This window comes from Hippocampus bargibanti, linkage group LG08 (genome assembly GCF_051943395.1).
Source record: "Hippocampus bargibanti isolate YZ-2025 linkage group LG08, ASM5194339v1, whole genome shotgun sequence".
NCBI classification, from domain to species: domain Eukaryota; kingdom Metazoa; phylum Chordata; class Actinopteri; order Syngnathiformes; family Syngnathidae; genus Hippocampus; species Hippocampus bargibanti.
The window spans coordinates 25,901,594-25,917,558 of NC_142741.1; the positions used below are offsets into that span (position 1 = coordinate 25,901,594).

Sequence of the window (15,965 nt, forward strand, 5' to 3'; positions counted from 1 at the left end):
TTTCCCATGGAAAACATTGAATGCGTCGTACTAAACTTAAGCGGCGTGCTTTCGGATTTTGGGATCCTGTCAAGTGGAAATGCTCAATTGAACTCAAGCGGATTATTTGCCTTCACTTTTATTACACCGATAAACTATTCCAGACTACAACTAAAAATATGAACGGTAACAGAACTTTCATACAGTGATAGCTTGGCTTACGAACTTAATTGGTTCCCAGAAACAGTGTGTTAGGCGAAAAGTGTGGTTCCCAAATATTAATTTCCCATAGGAAACCATTAAAATGAGAATAATCCGTTCCCAGCACCCCATAAAACATAATTTTCAACTTTTCTAAGCCTTAAAACTACACATAATATAGCTTATTTTACGTATAATAAATGTGCTATGGTATTATAATTAAAGAAATAAACTGCACTGTATCATAAAGTCATTTTATTGACCTTTGTGATGGTCGTTAATGGCTTGATGGAATGGAGTGGCCTCAGCATTAAACACTTGATGAGGAACGTAACCTTCTTTCTTTCACCATCTTGAGGAATGACCCCTTGTAGGTGCTTTCTCTGCGATCATTTTATCTAGTTCCTCATCAATTGTGTTCTGCATCTTGGAAGTTGTGATATTGCAACAGATGCAAGCAAACACACTAGAAACATCATTAATAACTGGTTTCCCTAGCTTGTCTTTTCATTTCAAATTGAACTGATGGCTAGTGCAGGTTATTTGTGGTGTCTGATTGATGGGAATTTTAACCTTGCAGTCTGCACTCTGCTTTTGAACTCGAGTCCAAATGTCACTGTTTTCAATCTATTTGGTCACTCTCTGTCGTCTGCCTTTCTCTTGAATGTTTTACCTCCCCACCGCCCTCACTGCTGCGTTCTTGACCAATCACGTTGCTTTAACCGAAGACTGGGGGCGGGGCATTTTGTTAGTTGTCACTTTCTCGTTCAGAGGCGTTCCTGACGTGACGTCACGTCAGGAATCGTCACCAACTGGAAAACAAGACTTCCTGAATATTCAGCGTGAGTCTTAAAACGTAAAAATATAGCTAGTTGCGCTGGAATCTCTGTAAAATGTGCTCAGTAGAAGTCATTTTACAAATTATGGACAACTTTTCCGGCGGTGTCTGTTGTCCTTTAAGCGCACTCACACACGCACACGACAGCGCTTTGCTACGAGGCAAGGTAATTGCGTTGCCACTCGTGGCATCAGCGGGGAATCAATCTTTCTAAACAAATAAGCACACACACACACACACACACGCACGCTATCAGCTGTGCTAAACGAGCCTGTGTCTCTTTTATCAGCGGTGCTCTGCTCCCCGGCTCTTTCTAGTTTTCCTCGCTGTTGTGGCCCAGGGGGACGAGCCGCTCAGAGGATCAGGGAATCATCATTAGCTCTAATTACATCAAACCAGATGAGAGATTAGAGGCCAAGGCAGCGCCCGTCAAGCAGGAAGCGCCGCGCTCGCCGCTAGGTTGCCGCATTAAAGGTGAAAATTAGAAAGATGGCTCGGCGCGAGAGGGAGAAAGCCAGCGTAACTCAGCGGGAGAAGGGGGAGGGGCCTGAGAGAAATGGCTGCCCTGCGGTCTGTGGCCACGCCGCGTCGTATGTCTTCATCAGCGCTCGCCGACGCGACAGGCTACGTTCGCCGCAGAGGACGAGACCTGGTGACATGGAGGTGCTGAATTTCAAGGCTTTGACTCAGCGCGCTAGAGTTGTGCCGAGTCAGCGTTACCGTGCCCCCCGCGGCGGCGGTCGTTGACCCCTCGCGACATAAATGAATGCTAATGACCATGCAGGGGAGGGGCGTGAGGGGCGGGGCCGTGGTCGCGATTGACATGAAACATTCATGGCTTCCGGAATTTTTTAAAATGCCGATGAATGTTTTTTGGCATTCTCAGAACCTCCCTGTACATGTTCCCATCTACTGTCGTCTGTGTAAGCTCTCAGTCGTACAGGAGTGTTCCATCGGTGAGAAGGTTTCTTCAGCCGTCACGTGTACTTCTTTCGACATTTGCTGGTCGTCCCGATCAGTGGCGGACTGCCACGTTCGGATCGGCGACCGACGGCTAGCGCTGTCAGCCCTGCCTGCGGCCTCGCAGGTGCTGGTCGTTGCAATCGGTGGCAGTCAAAAGGACTCCCGGCACGACCATTCGGCGTCGGGTCATTGTATGCAATTGTGTATATGTTTGTTTCATCTTGGCGGACTTTTACTCTTGGTTTTTATTTGATACTTTGTATTTTTCTGTTTGAATGACTTTGACGTTTTAGATTTTGTTCCTGTTAACTTTTATTTTCATACAATTTCTCAAATAGAACCTGCTGCTCCCTCCTGACGGCTTTTTGCGATCCGCAACTGCCGTCACCGCCTTGCGAACCGGGACAGTTAGTAGTCCGCATGCTCATTTGTTCTTCTTTGTTTTTTGTCTTCTGCGAGCGGTTGAACGGCTAAATTGTGCTCTGTGGCCATGCGGCGGGGTCAAAGTTGAATCGGCGCCGTCCAACGCTAACCAGGAACGACGGGTCCCCGCTGCACTCTCATCTTGCGCTCAGCGCCTCCATTAAGGCTCCTTTCATCGGCGCCGCGTCCTTGAAACGGTGGAGGGATTCAATCTCCGCCTGTGCCTCTGAAGATTTCCCCCGAAATTTCCTTCCTCTTCCCCCCCCCCCTCTTCGCGCTCTCCCACTCGCTCGCCGCAGTCAGTCCCTCGCCACCAGCTCGCCCTTATCCGCTCTTTTTTTTTAGCCATTCATCTTGCGTCAGCCCCTTTACGCCACGCTTGCTCTATTTTTAATCATCCTTCGCCGCTTTCTAATTTCTCTTCTTTTTCTGTTCCCGACCTACGATCTTCTTGTCGCCCCGGTGCCCCCCCCCCCCCCCCCCTCCCCCCTCGCCCAACCATCTTCACCTTTCTTCCCGTCCTCATCTTTGTCACCCCACTGGGAATCTCCTTTTCTCCTCTTTGCCTTCTATTTGCCAGGCTCCTTCTTTTCGATCCGGCTGCGGGTAGCGCGCAGCTGTAGAGCGGCGCTCTAATGGCAGATCATTATCATGCTAATTAGAGCACTTTGTAGCTGCCGCCCGTCATCCCCCCCCCCCCCCATTTGCTTGCTATGGTTAAAAATGCCACCCCCCCTCCCATTGCGCTCCCCCGCCATCCGCCCTCCCCAGCCCTCCGTCATTAATGGGACGCGCGCCGCCGTAATTGGACGCTGTTTATTCCGGAGAGCGGGTTATTAAATCACATGAGGTGACGCTCGCCAAGGTCCCCCTCGCCGTCGCCCCCCCGCTCCCTTGAAACGCTTTCATCATTGTCCCGTGCTATTATTGAAGCCGCGTATGCGCACGCGCGTGCGCGTACGTACGCACGCAGGCGCCTCTTTGTTTATTGATGTTTCCTATCAGACTTGAGGGAAGGCAGATAAAAACAGCGTGGCTTCGCCGCAAGCCCGCTGTGAAAATTGCGCCGCCGACCAGCGCGGATTGCCACCCGCCAATCAAAAGTTTTGTTTGAATGTCATTTTTGGGAGGGAGGGTGTTTACCATTGTGAGTCGTAAATTTCAGTAGAATTCAAACTGCAGAGTTTCAGAGACAAAATTTGATCAGATTCCAATTTTGAGCTAAATGAGCGTGAAAAATGTCGCCATTAACTCATTCCCGAATTTCACGATTGGCAAAGTGGCGGTGGTGCACCCCAAAAAAGTCGACAGGAAGGAGGAACAGGTTGTATTTTGACAAGTTGTATTAAATAAAGTCATCGGGAATAAAATCTCAAACAACAAAATCATCAGAAGAAAAAGGTTCAAAGTAGCAAACAAAACCATGAGTAAAACATGACAAGATATGGTTTTTTTTACCATTTGCTGATCTCGCTTTAAGCTTTAAATTTCAGTTGCATTGAAACAGTAGAATTTCAGAGTCAAACTCACCTAAATTTGACCACTTTCCAATTTCGAGCTCATTGAACGCAAAAAAAAATGCCGCCATTAACTCATTCGCTGCCATTCCCGAATTTCACCATTTGCAAAGTTGTGGTGGTGGACCCCAAAAAAAGCAGACAGGAGGGAGCAACAGGGTGTATTTGACAAATTGGATTCAGAAATTGGAAGTCAGCAGGAACAAAATCTCAAAAAAAGCTGTTGTTAAAGCGCTATATAAACTCATAGTATATATGTAATACATAATTCCAGACTCATATAAGTTAGGAATTAACTTTTTTTTCCTATGAAAGAAGAGAGTCTAAAGTTTGGTACGTTGCCTTGAGTATTAATATAGTCCTAAAACTCAATATTCTGTGGGTCCTGCAATTTGAGTGAAAATGACAAAAACCCTGTCACTGAAGTGGACGCGTTTTTGCGCATCGTCTGGCAGTGAATGAGTTAAATGTAGGAAATCACATCTTTATTGGCATTTCTCACTCGACCGCAGATCTGCGACCATTGACGGCGAATGATGTCCTGTAATGTTCGAATGTCAGGAGCGACCTCAGCATACCTCCCCAAAGCATTTCATGTTCATGTTTTTGTCACGGGCTGCCCTTTGACCTTGTGTGGTGGTGAGGACATCTGTCTCACAATTCTGAGCTTGGGGGTTCAAATCCAGGTTGCGCCCTCCCAGTGTGGAGTTAGTCTCCCCGTGCTTCCGTGGGTTCTCTCCGGAAAAACTATTTTTTTTTCTCCCTGTAATTGGAGACGAGACTAGGGTTTAGTTTACCTTTGACCTAAAGTCGATAGGCTTTAGTTTACCGTGACTCTGAACAGGGTATGTGGAACTTCATAAAAAAAGGAATGGATGATGGATGAGGTGCGAAGCTTTAAAGGACAACCGACACCATTTTTTTGTTTTGTTTTCCGAACTGACAGCAGAAAAAACGTTTTATAGCATCTAAAATACCCAAAACACGCAGGCTGATATTTTTAGTCAAATGAAAACATCAGTAAAAATGACTTACTTGTGTCCCAAAACTACTTCAAAATAACCTCAGAAAGTTTACGTTTCAGAAGTCCCGCCCCCTTGTTCGTGACGTCACGCCAGAACGTCTTGCATTGCTCGAGAATCCAAACAATGGCTTCAGATTCTGAGAAGATGCTTTCTTGTTCCTCATCCAGTTATGAATATCATTCAAAGAGTTCTGAAGAGGAAAGCATACATGTTTGCAATCGATTAAAGAAGTCCTTCCGTCTCAATTCGAGCCATCTGGACTCCAATGTAGCTTCCCAGAAAATGCACAAGATGGCGCCCAAGCTCTGTTGAAAATGGGCTGATTCGTCTGCTGGGAATTTGTCTCAACTAGTATCACTAGTATCAACACAACTAGTATCGTTGTGCAACATACAACGATTCACCAATCGCGTTATTTATGTTTTTTCCTTCTAATTTCACCATCAACACGAAGTTTTCAGAGCAAACAAATTACCCAAAATGCATTGTGTGTCGCTTTCTCGGTCAGGGACGTTCCCTCCGTGACGTAACGTACGGACTCGTCACCAACTGAAGAACAAGACTTCCTGAATATTCAGCACGAGTCTTAAAAGGTAAAATCTAGCTATATGCGGTGGAATCTTTGTAAAATACGCTCAGTCGAAGTCATTTGAAGTGATTTTACAAATTATGGACACAACTTGTCTGGCGGCATCGGTTGTCCTTTAAATTCAGGTCAGTGAGGCTGCATATGTGTGGGCGATGCGGTTTCAGTGAGGCAAAACGCCGACCGCAGAGAGAGACAAAGTCGCCGGAAATGCAAGGCGTGCTTTCGTTTGTTCCTCTGGGATAAAGCGCTGACAATCAGGGGGGGGGGGGGGGGGGGGGGCTGTGCAGCAAAAAAAAAAAGGTGAGGCAGGTGGGAGAAGCAAGGCGAGGGGGGGAGGGTGGCAAAGTGGCAGGGTGGTGATGGCTTTGTTGGAATGGCAGCTTTTTGTTACGCAACCTCTCGGGAGGTGATGTAAGCTCGGAGGTGTTTCAACCTCTCCCTCTAATCACAAAACGGGGCCTTTGTCTTGCTTTGATAGGCAGGTTGGCGGAGGCCGCAAGCTCGCTTGCCTCTTCTGCACCAAAAAATTACCAAAAAAAACACAGGCTTACCCAAGCCAGCGAGAACATTAGCTAACCTTAGCTAAACAAAGCTTTAGCTGCAAATATTATCAGTTGTTTACGAATTACACATTAAATTTAAAAGCTGAGGATGAATTTATTTTTACTTTGTTTGGTCTGAAAACATCATGTTGATCGGTGTTGATGGTTAAATTAGAAGGAAATACATCAATAACGCAATGGTGAATCGTTGTTTGTTGCACCAAGACTACTAGTTGATACTAGTTGACACAAATTCCCAGCAGACAAATCAGCCCATTTCCGATGGAGCTTTGGCGCCACCTTGTGCATTTTCTGGGAAGCTACATTGGAGTCCAGATGCCTCAAAATGAGACGGAAGGACTTCTTTAATGGATTGCAAACATTTATGCTTTCCTCTTCAGAACTATTTGAATCATATTCATAACTGGATGAGGAACAAAAAAGCATCTTCTCCAAATCTGAAGGCATTGTTTGGATTCTGGAGCAAAGCAAAGATGTCCTGGCGTGACGTCACGAACAAGGGGGCGGGACCTTCTGAAACTGGCCACTTCCGGTTTCAAATTGAAGTAGTTTTTAGACACTTGAAGTCATTTTTATTGGTGTTTTGCATTTGACTAAACATATCATACTGCGTGTTTTGGGTATTTTAGATGCTGTAAAACGTTTTTTTCTGATGTCAGTTAGGAAACAAAAAAGTGGTGTGGGTTGTCCTTTAAACATACATTCCATCCAAAATATAGCACTGAAGCAACTTATGAACGACCGTTGCGAAAGTATCTTGTTCGTAAGTTGGGGAGCGTCTGTTTTAAGTTTTGTTCATGTGCCAAAATGCTCTCATGATAGGAGTATTTTATAAATGCACATTCTTTAACATTCAATGTTTATTATTCACTCATTTATGTGTCTAAGTTTAGTAGATGCTGTGTATATGTGTATGTGTAGTTTACCTTATAACTTCATGTATTTGTCGTGTATATAAACTCATATCAGTTTTCAGTCTAATGTTCCACGCCTTAAGTCACAGCCGATTGGCTCCTTCTGAAATCAGGTCATTCCCGGGTTTCGGCACCAATAATGTTGGGTCTTCTCCTGGTTCATGTTCTTTGCAATAAATAAGAAATAAATCATCTTTCTGTTCATCATTTCGATGACTGCTGATTGACTATTTTGAGCAAAGAACATGAACGAACCAGGAGAAGAACAACAACTTTGATCCAACATCTCATGTTTTTTTTTTTTTTTTTCTTCTCCTCGACGTCCCATTACAGATGGTACGTGCCTCTTTTCACGCTCATCCTGCTGATGATCTGCTGCTACGCCAGAATCATCTACGTGGCCAATAACCGGGTAAGCGCGTGCGGATATTCGGTGGCGTCCGTATGCTTTGTGACCTTTTGAAGATGCGTCAAATCGGAAGGGAAGATGAGACGGCGTGCATGAAAGTATGTTGGACGGAACAGAGGCAAGCGCGCCCGCTTCGCTTGCTCGAAATCCGGAAGTGCGTCTATAAATAACTGACATTTTGGATCATTTGCCTTTGTCGCCTCCTGCAACGGGTTTGTCTGACCTGCCCGGAGGCTTTCGACACCCCAGACTCCAACTCCAAGTCGAAGCTTGTGGCCTTTGTCAAACTTGCCAATGAAACTTTGCTTGTTTTTAAATTCCATTTTCATTTCATGACCTTGTTTTTTTTTTTTTTTTTGCGCTTCCATCTAAGCTTGAATGGAAATGACCCACTTTGTTTTTTAATCTGTCAGATCGAAGGCGAACTGGGCTTTTCCCCGCAAGGCGTTTCCCTATATGGTCAATGCGCTTTGCGCGGTCACCCGTGGTTGCGTGCTGGCCAATGCGGATCAAGCGTTTGCAGTGAAAGTTTTGCACCTTCGCCCATTTGGTCGCTGTTGAAAATTGAACCCGGTACCTCTACACTGTACACGGTTCAATTTTACAGTGTAGAGTCTACACTGTAAGGTCGACACACTAACCACCAATGGCGGGTCGTGGATTTCATTGCTGAGCCTTCAGTAGTGCTACGTCTGAATCAATCCAGACTAAAAAAAAACTGTGGTGTGATTTACTACAAGATGAATATTTCCCACAAAATCACGCGTGTCAAGAGCGCTGTCTCACTCGCTCATGATGGCGTGTGTGAACAACGTTCTCCTTTGCAGCTCTTTTTTTTTTCTTCCAAAAATGGCCGTCGCTTCCTAAGGTTCGCTTCATAAAATGCTTCAATTCGGCCGTTCACCATCTTTGTTGATCGGCTCGCAATGTTAATTCCGCGTCGTCAAAAAGAAATCGGATTGACAACTTCACGTCTGCGATATCCAAGACGCGAGGTCAAGACGTGAGCGCAAGACATTGCTACATCCTTTGAATGCTAATATCCAGTCAGTCGGTCTCACGAGTTTTGCTCAAATTTCACGTGGCAGTGGTTTGACCTTTGAGGCTTATTTTTCCAGAACAATTTGTACATCTTGTGGCATTTCACGATGACGTTTTAAGTCTAAAACAGCTTAAAATAAAAATGACTTAAAATGTCTAAAAATTACAATTTGAAACCGGAAGTGGCCGTGACGTCACGCCACGACATCTTGCTTTGCTCGAGAATCAAAACAATGGCTTCAGATTGGGAGAAGATGCTTTCTTGTTACTCATCCAGTTATGAATATGATTCAAATAGTTATGAAGAGGAAAGCATACATGTTTGCAATCCATTCAAGAAGTCCTTTGTATCAATTCGAGCCGTCAGGACTCCGATGTAGCGCCCAGAAAATGCACAAGGTGACGACCAAGTTCCATTGGAAATGGGCTGATTTGTCTGCTGGGAATTTATGTCAACTATTATCAAATAGTAGTCTTGGTGCAACACACAACGATTCACCATTGCATTATTTATGTGTTTTCCTTCTAATTTCGCCATCAACACAAAGTTTTCAGACCAAACAAAGTACCCAAAATGCATTGTGTGTCGCTTTCTCGGTCAGGGGCGTTCCCTCCGTGACGTCACGTCAGGAATCGTCACCAACTCAAAAACAAGACTTGAATATTCAGTGCCGGTGTTAAAAGGTAACATATAGCTATATGCGCTTTGTAAAATGCGCTCAGTCGAAGTCATTTGAAGTGATTTTACAAATTATGGACACAACTTGTCAGGAGGCGTCGGTTGTCCTTTAAGATGATGATCAGCATGAATGCATACTTTCAGATTCCTTTAGATTGTCCTCATTCTTTGATGCTCTGTATAACGTGACGTTTTTCCCATTGTCTTTTATTCGATAACTAGTATCGCTGGAAGGCGAGCTCTTTGATTGGATCGATCCCTCCTCGCGCTCACACAGAGGCTGTGTTCTTTTTCCATTTTGAGGGCGCAGTCGAAAAGCCTGGAGGCGGCATTCCACAAGGTCCGCATAGCTGACATTCCCGCGATATGACAGCGTCGCGCACAAAGCCCACTGGTGCACTTGGGTTTCTAATGTTTTGATTGACAATTGGAAAGGAGGTTCGGGCAACAGCAAAAAAACAAAAAAGCCGTCTTTAGTGTGAAGCGTTCAGTGTGAGTGTGAATCAAATTGGTTTCTTGCCCATTTGACACTTTTTTTTAAAAACTCAATTTTCTTGCGTTGTTAGGTGCGTAATCAAGTTGTGTCTTTAAAGCCAGACAATGAGCACCGTCATGTCGAGTGGTGCATTCAGGTGCGGTCAGTTTGGTCGAGAACCGTCAAAAAAAAAAAAGAAAGAAAACGAAATTTTGGATTGAAAACCAAATGGGTTGAGAACTGAGACGTTGAAAAACCCAACTTTGACTGTATGTGACGAGCCAGATATTAAAAGCGGCGTCACCTGACACTGAATTCAACAAAGATGTCACGAAAACAGTCAAATTTGGACTCCTTTCAACTTTATTGATAGCTTAAAGGCAGAGTGTAGACTGCAAGGTTAAAATATCAGGCTCCACAAATAACCCGCACAAGTACAGTAAAGTCTCGTTATATCGATATTCAAGGGAGTCCGAAAAAATATCGATATAACCGGGACTATCGATATATCCGACCCTGTTTGCATGTAATTTTCTCCGTGTGTGCATAGAAATAGTATCGATATAACCGGGACTATCGATATATCCGATATCGATATAACGAGAATTTACTGTAATCTGTACAATTTGAAGAGAACATGCAAACAAGGTATAAAGGAAGCCAGAGCGCCTTGAGACACTTTATGCAAAAAGCTATCCATTCCATCAAGCCATCAACGACCATCACAAAGGTCAATAAAAGACTTTATTATACCGTACAGTTTATTTCTTTAATTAAAATACCATAGCTCATTTATTATGCATAAAATAAGGTATATTGTGTGTAGTCTTAAGGCTTATTTAGTTGAAAATTATTTTTTATGGGGACCTGGGAACTGATTATTCTTATTTTAATGGTTTCCTATGGGAAATTAATGTTTGGAATACACACTTTCCGCCTTACACTAACTTTCTGGGAAGCAATTAAGTTTGTAAGCCAAGGTATCACTGACGGCAGAAAGCAAGCATGCAAGCTAATGAGGAGACTCTGCTATGATTGGTCCCTCTCTCAGGTTAGGGGGAGCAGAGGACCACTCCCTGTGGCTACACTGATTACTTCTATTGTCCTGACCGATTACTTGTATCGTCCTGCCTGAGTATGAGGTCTACGACTGGCCTGATTGTCCCATTTGCCTTGGTATCACCTAATCAGCATAACTAAGCCTATGTGGCCTAAGAAGACTGTTGTACGAACGATCCAAATTGAACCTCACCCCAGCATGGCGATTTAGTGAAGTATTTTGCTATTTTATGACAATAGCTTCTTTTACACCCCTTTCTAACCATCTATTTTCTTTCGCTAAGGTTTTAACCTCATTGTCGTCAAATGAGTGCGTGCATGTTTGTGTGTGTGTGTGTGTGTGTGTGTGTGTGTGTGCGTGTGCGTGTGTGTGTGTGTGTGTGTGTGTGTCTCTCACTGAAAAACATTTCTAAATATTTGACTTTTCTAACTCTGTTAGTCAAAAAGGTTCCCGACCGCTAATTTAAATTGTCGTCGAATCCTGGTTTAACATCATGAGCTAACGCCGTTAGCTGACCTCGTCAGCTAACATCTTGTCCAAATGTCATGGATGAAGTTCACGGAGTGATCCTTGTCACTAGTGCGTTGAAAAGAAAAGCTCACGATGGCACAATTCACCTGTCTTGCACTCCTTTTTCCCTCCCCCGCCCCGACGTCTTTCCCGTCTCGCTCCACCTGTCTCGCCCTTCACTCTGCCGTTTTGCATCCTCTATCACATTTATGAAGCGCTGCGCCTTTTTAATCCTCCCCCCTCCCCTCCCCCGCTTTGGCTGCAGGCTGTCTCACTTGAAAGCGTCTGAAAAAGCTTTGAAAGCGGGGAAGGAAGGTGGCGCCAAGGAGTGAGCGAAGGGGGTTGGGGGGGTACGACGCAGCCTGGACGGAGATGTTTTCACATCTCGGAGGGAGCCGGAGATAATTACGCCGTTGCTCATTAGTCTTCCGTGTCGACAGCGTGGCTTTCAAGAAATAAACACTGAAGGGCGGCTTGAGAACTAAATTGAATGTAATTTATGTGTGTTTCTCGGCCATCGTGTCCACACTGAAAGCCTTTGAGATTTGTTTTTTTTTTTTTTTTTTTTTTGGGGGGGGGGGGGGTGCTAATTTATCTCGTTTGACCTCCACTTTGCGCAAACTACCCGCCTGAGTTACGCATCCATTTCAACCATTTGGATGTCCGCTGGCTAGATCCCATCTCGTGTAAATGAAGCACACACTGCGCTAATGATGTTTGAGAACCAAAAGCTTGCGACCAATCCTGTGAACGAACAACTTGATCCAAGATGGTGACGTCATTTGGCGCGCCGGTGTTTACGTGATGAACGTCACTGACGTGATGTCGTCGGTGAGCTTTCACAATCGAAAAGCCTTTCGCAGTGCCACAATGGGGACGTTTGCAAAGGCCGCTATGGTGGTATGCTAATCTTGTCTACTGTCAGGCGCTAGCATAGTTAGCTAGCGTTATCAAAACCAAATGGATGAGCTGATGTCTTTAACTAACGTGAGCTAATGTCACTTAATTGGTTCCCAGACAGAGTGTGTAAGGCGAAAAGTGTGTATCCCAAACATTAATTTCCCATCGGAAACCATTAAAATGAGAATAATCCGTTCCCAGGTCCCCATAAAACATCATTTTCTACTAAATAAGCCTTAAAACTACACACAATACACCTTATTTTATGTATAATAAATGTGCTATGGTATTATAATGAAAGAAATAAACTGTACAGTATAATAAAGTGGTTTTGTTGACCTTTGTCATGGTCGTTGATGGAATGGAGTGGCCGCTTTCTTCAGCATTAAGCACTTGATGAGGAACATAGCCTTCTTCTTTCTTTCTAATTTGAGCTAGTTCCTCATCAATTGTGTTCTGTTTAGCTGGGTTGATCGCTTTTTGCATCAAGTGTACGGATGGCTTGTGCGGGTAGGTGCTTTCTCTGCGATCATTTTACCTAGTTCTTCATCAATTGTGTTCTGCATCTTGGAAGTTGTGATATCGCGACAGATGCAAGCAGACACACTAGAAAGATCATAAATGTAACGTTCGGAAACCGCAAAGTTCGTAAGCCAAGGAGTTCGTAAAGCGACGTATCACTGCTTTGCAATTTTAAAGGTGCCAAACAAAATGGCGGTGGGGGGTTCGGCGAGTGGAATCAACAAGGCCGCACAGGGTGGTCCTATAGCGCGGTTGAAGTGTTTACGGATGTGATTTGTCCCATGCCCGTTCCTTCCCTCCATCACATCTCGACACTTAATCTGCTGACGTGCTCGCCGCCGCCGCCGCCGCGTTGGCTTAAGAGAAATTGCGGCAAAGGTCAAGCAAGGCGCGTTGGAGACTCGGCGGCAGCGGCGTTTGTTGATTCTGATGGATAGCGGCGGACGGCGGAGGGAGGGATGGCGGGCGGGCGGGCGGGCGCTGCGCAAACACGCCGTGGTCACACTCGCGTTTGCAGTGACGGTCAGGGCGCCCGGAAACCATGGCAACACAAAGTTAATAAATAGCCCAGGAAGGAACCTCGTGCGCGCTTTCTTTTTTGTGCATGTGTCGCACTGCCCACTTGCGCCTCACAAATTTGCTTCTGATGTCTGACGTGACATCAAAATTGTGACTTCTTCTTCTGCTGCCGCCGCCGCCGCCAGGCTACCTTTCCAAATCCCCCCCATCTCGTGTGTCTGGGCGGGCGTGCGAGCTTGCGTGTTGACATTCCCTCTGCATTCCCCTAAGAGAGGAGACAAAAGGAAAAGTATTCCCACATTCTCTTTGGAGGAAGCCGTCTGCCGTTTTCGCTACAATTTTTTTGCCCCATCTCTCTCTCTCTTTAATACAGCTTCAAAGATTGCCCTTTTTCCCCGTTGTCTCGTCATGAGTACGGAAACTAACCATTTCCCGCTTGATGCCTGGATGCCGACCGGCTGGGAAGTGCTTCCGTACGTCATATTTGTGAAGGAGTTCACAATAAAGCGCTGGTCAGACCGTCATGGCCTGCAAAGCCTTCTCTGCTGGCCTAAAAATATCTTCATCACACATTGATGTTAACTCATTTACTGCCATTCCGAAATTTATTCGGGAATTGAAAATAGGATGTAGAGCGCCATTCCCGAATTTGTTCAGGTTTTCGTTTTTCTAGCCACGGGGTTCCGATAATATAAATAAAATATTTTCCATGCATAGGGTGCACCGGGCATTCTCAGAAAGTCCCGCCCCCAGTTCGTGACGTCACGCCAAGACGTCTTGCATTGCTGGAGAATCCAAACAATGGCTTCAGATTGGGAGAATATGCTTTCTTGTTGCACATCCAGTTATGAATATGATTCAAAGAGTTCTGAAGAGGAAAGCATACATGTTTGCAATCCATTAAAGAATTTATTCCGTGCCATTTTGAGGCAACATTGAGACGAAAAAGAGGCACAAAATGGTGACCTTCTGTGGCCACCTCCGTTTCCACTAACTGATAAATTCCTTATATGGAGCTTGGACGCCCTCTTCTGGCGGCTTTTGGGTGCAACGCGAGGTCGTCAGACCAAACAAGTACAGCAAAATACATTGACGTGATGGAAGGACCGCTACAATGCGTCTTTTTTACGGTCATAGGGCGGTCCTTTAGAGACGTCACGTACGGACTCGTCACCAACTGAAAAACAAGACTTCCTGAATATTCAGCGCGAGTCTTAAAAGGTAAAATATAGCTATATGCCGTGGAATCTTATTAAAATACGCGTTTGAAGCCATTTTACAAATTATGGACACAACTTGTCCGGAGCTGTCGGTTGTCCTTGAAATGAATGACATTTTAAAACGTTTTCCATACACAAGGCGCACGGGATTATGAGCTGCATTATTTTGATTTTCTTTTAGGTGCGCCTTATCGTGCAGAATATACGGTATTTATTTTTCCCATGTCGATGTTTTGGATAAAAGTCCTCAGCACATAATGGCGCACGGGTTGAGGGTGCGCCTCGACCCGGGAAGTTAAATCATGAATCAGAGGTAGAGCGTTTTTTTTTGTTGTTGTTTGTTTGTTTTTTTGTTTGCAGTGGGACGGTCCAAATGAAATCTCTCCTCCATTTTGTGTCCTCCCTGCACAGATGCAGTCGTGGCTGGGAACGTTCAACCCGGAGCGGGAGAGGCGGAAGGTAATGAATGACCTGTCTGACCGACAACCACCCCTCCATACACACATGCACACGCTTACATGTACACACGCCCCCTTCTTTGCCCCACCACACACACACACACACACACACACACACACACACACACACACACACACACACACACACACACCACACACACACACACACACACACACACACACACACACACACACACACACACACACACACACAGACACGCACACACACACACACATTCCTGTTTCAATGGTTTTGTGAGGTGCGGATAACTTCAGATAAGGAGTGAGGACCACTGTTGCTGATAAGTTTAGAGAAGCACTCGCGTTACATTTGAAAACTAAATGTCACCCCATTTTCCCACTTCAACTTATTTAAAAACAAAGCAATAAAAAGTGGACTTGAAACTGAAATAACAGCAGGAGTGAGGACTCTGAATGGGTACATTCAAAGTCCTCACCACTGTGTGAATTTGGTTAAAATATCATTTTAGTTTTTGTGGTATAAACTTTTTCCTCTCATGAACCATGCACACACACACACACACATAAACACACACACACAGTGAGTAAAAAGTGTGTGTATCCAAGTGAAATGAAAATACACACCAAAAAAATCATTTTGGGTGAATTTGTGAGGACCTCTCTGAAACTTTAACTGATGCACATATATAGACCCTCTAGAAGCCTTTAGAATAAGACACTTGTGAGGACCGTCCAAAAGGTCCTCACTTGTCTAAAATGTCCTCAATACGCATGGTATAAAATGTTAGTGGTCCTCACAAGACAAGTCATACACACACACCGTGAACGTGAGGATCAGAGCGTGCACGGGATTAGTTCCTGCCGTCACGCTGAGCTGGTTTCAAAAAGCAGCAGGGAGTTATTTGACCTCTTGACTGGCCGACTGCGCGGCTGCTTTTGCATGTATACGAATGCGGATGTGGACATAAATGCCCGTTTAAATCGGAGGTTGTCGGGGCCTCACTTTGACCTCTGTGAAATAGCAAAAGGGTGCAGGGGGGGGGGGCGGAGCAAGCATGGCAAGCAACACGTAAAGCACAGGTGTCAAAGTCGAGGCCCGGGGGCCGAATCTGAAATTGCGAGTTTCAGAGGTCCCGCCCCCTTGTTCGTGACGTCACGCCAGGACGTCTTGCCTTGCT

At 45.1% G+C, this 15,965-nt stretch overlaps 1 protein-coding gene across 7 annotated transcripts in view; it reads left to right on the forward strand.

Moving 5' to 3' along the window:
* LOC148894968 (cyclic AMP receptor 4) overlaps positions 1-15,965 on the forward strand; it is a 90,935-nt gene that overhangs the window by 27,360 nt on the left and 47,610 nt on the right. For all 7 annotated transcript variants that reach the window (XR_016115878.1, XR_016115880.1, XR_016115879.1 and 4 more), the window contains 2 exons: positions 7,346-7,424; positions 14,759-14,806. Coding sequence is in view for 4 of the 7 variants with exons in the window: in XM_089003402.1 (XP_088859528.1) it covers positions 7,346-7,424; positions 14,759-14,806 (127 nt within the window). In the remaining 3 variants the exon portion in view is untranslated. The remainder of the gene's footprint in view (positions 1-7,345; positions 7,425-14,758; positions 14,807-15,965) is intronic.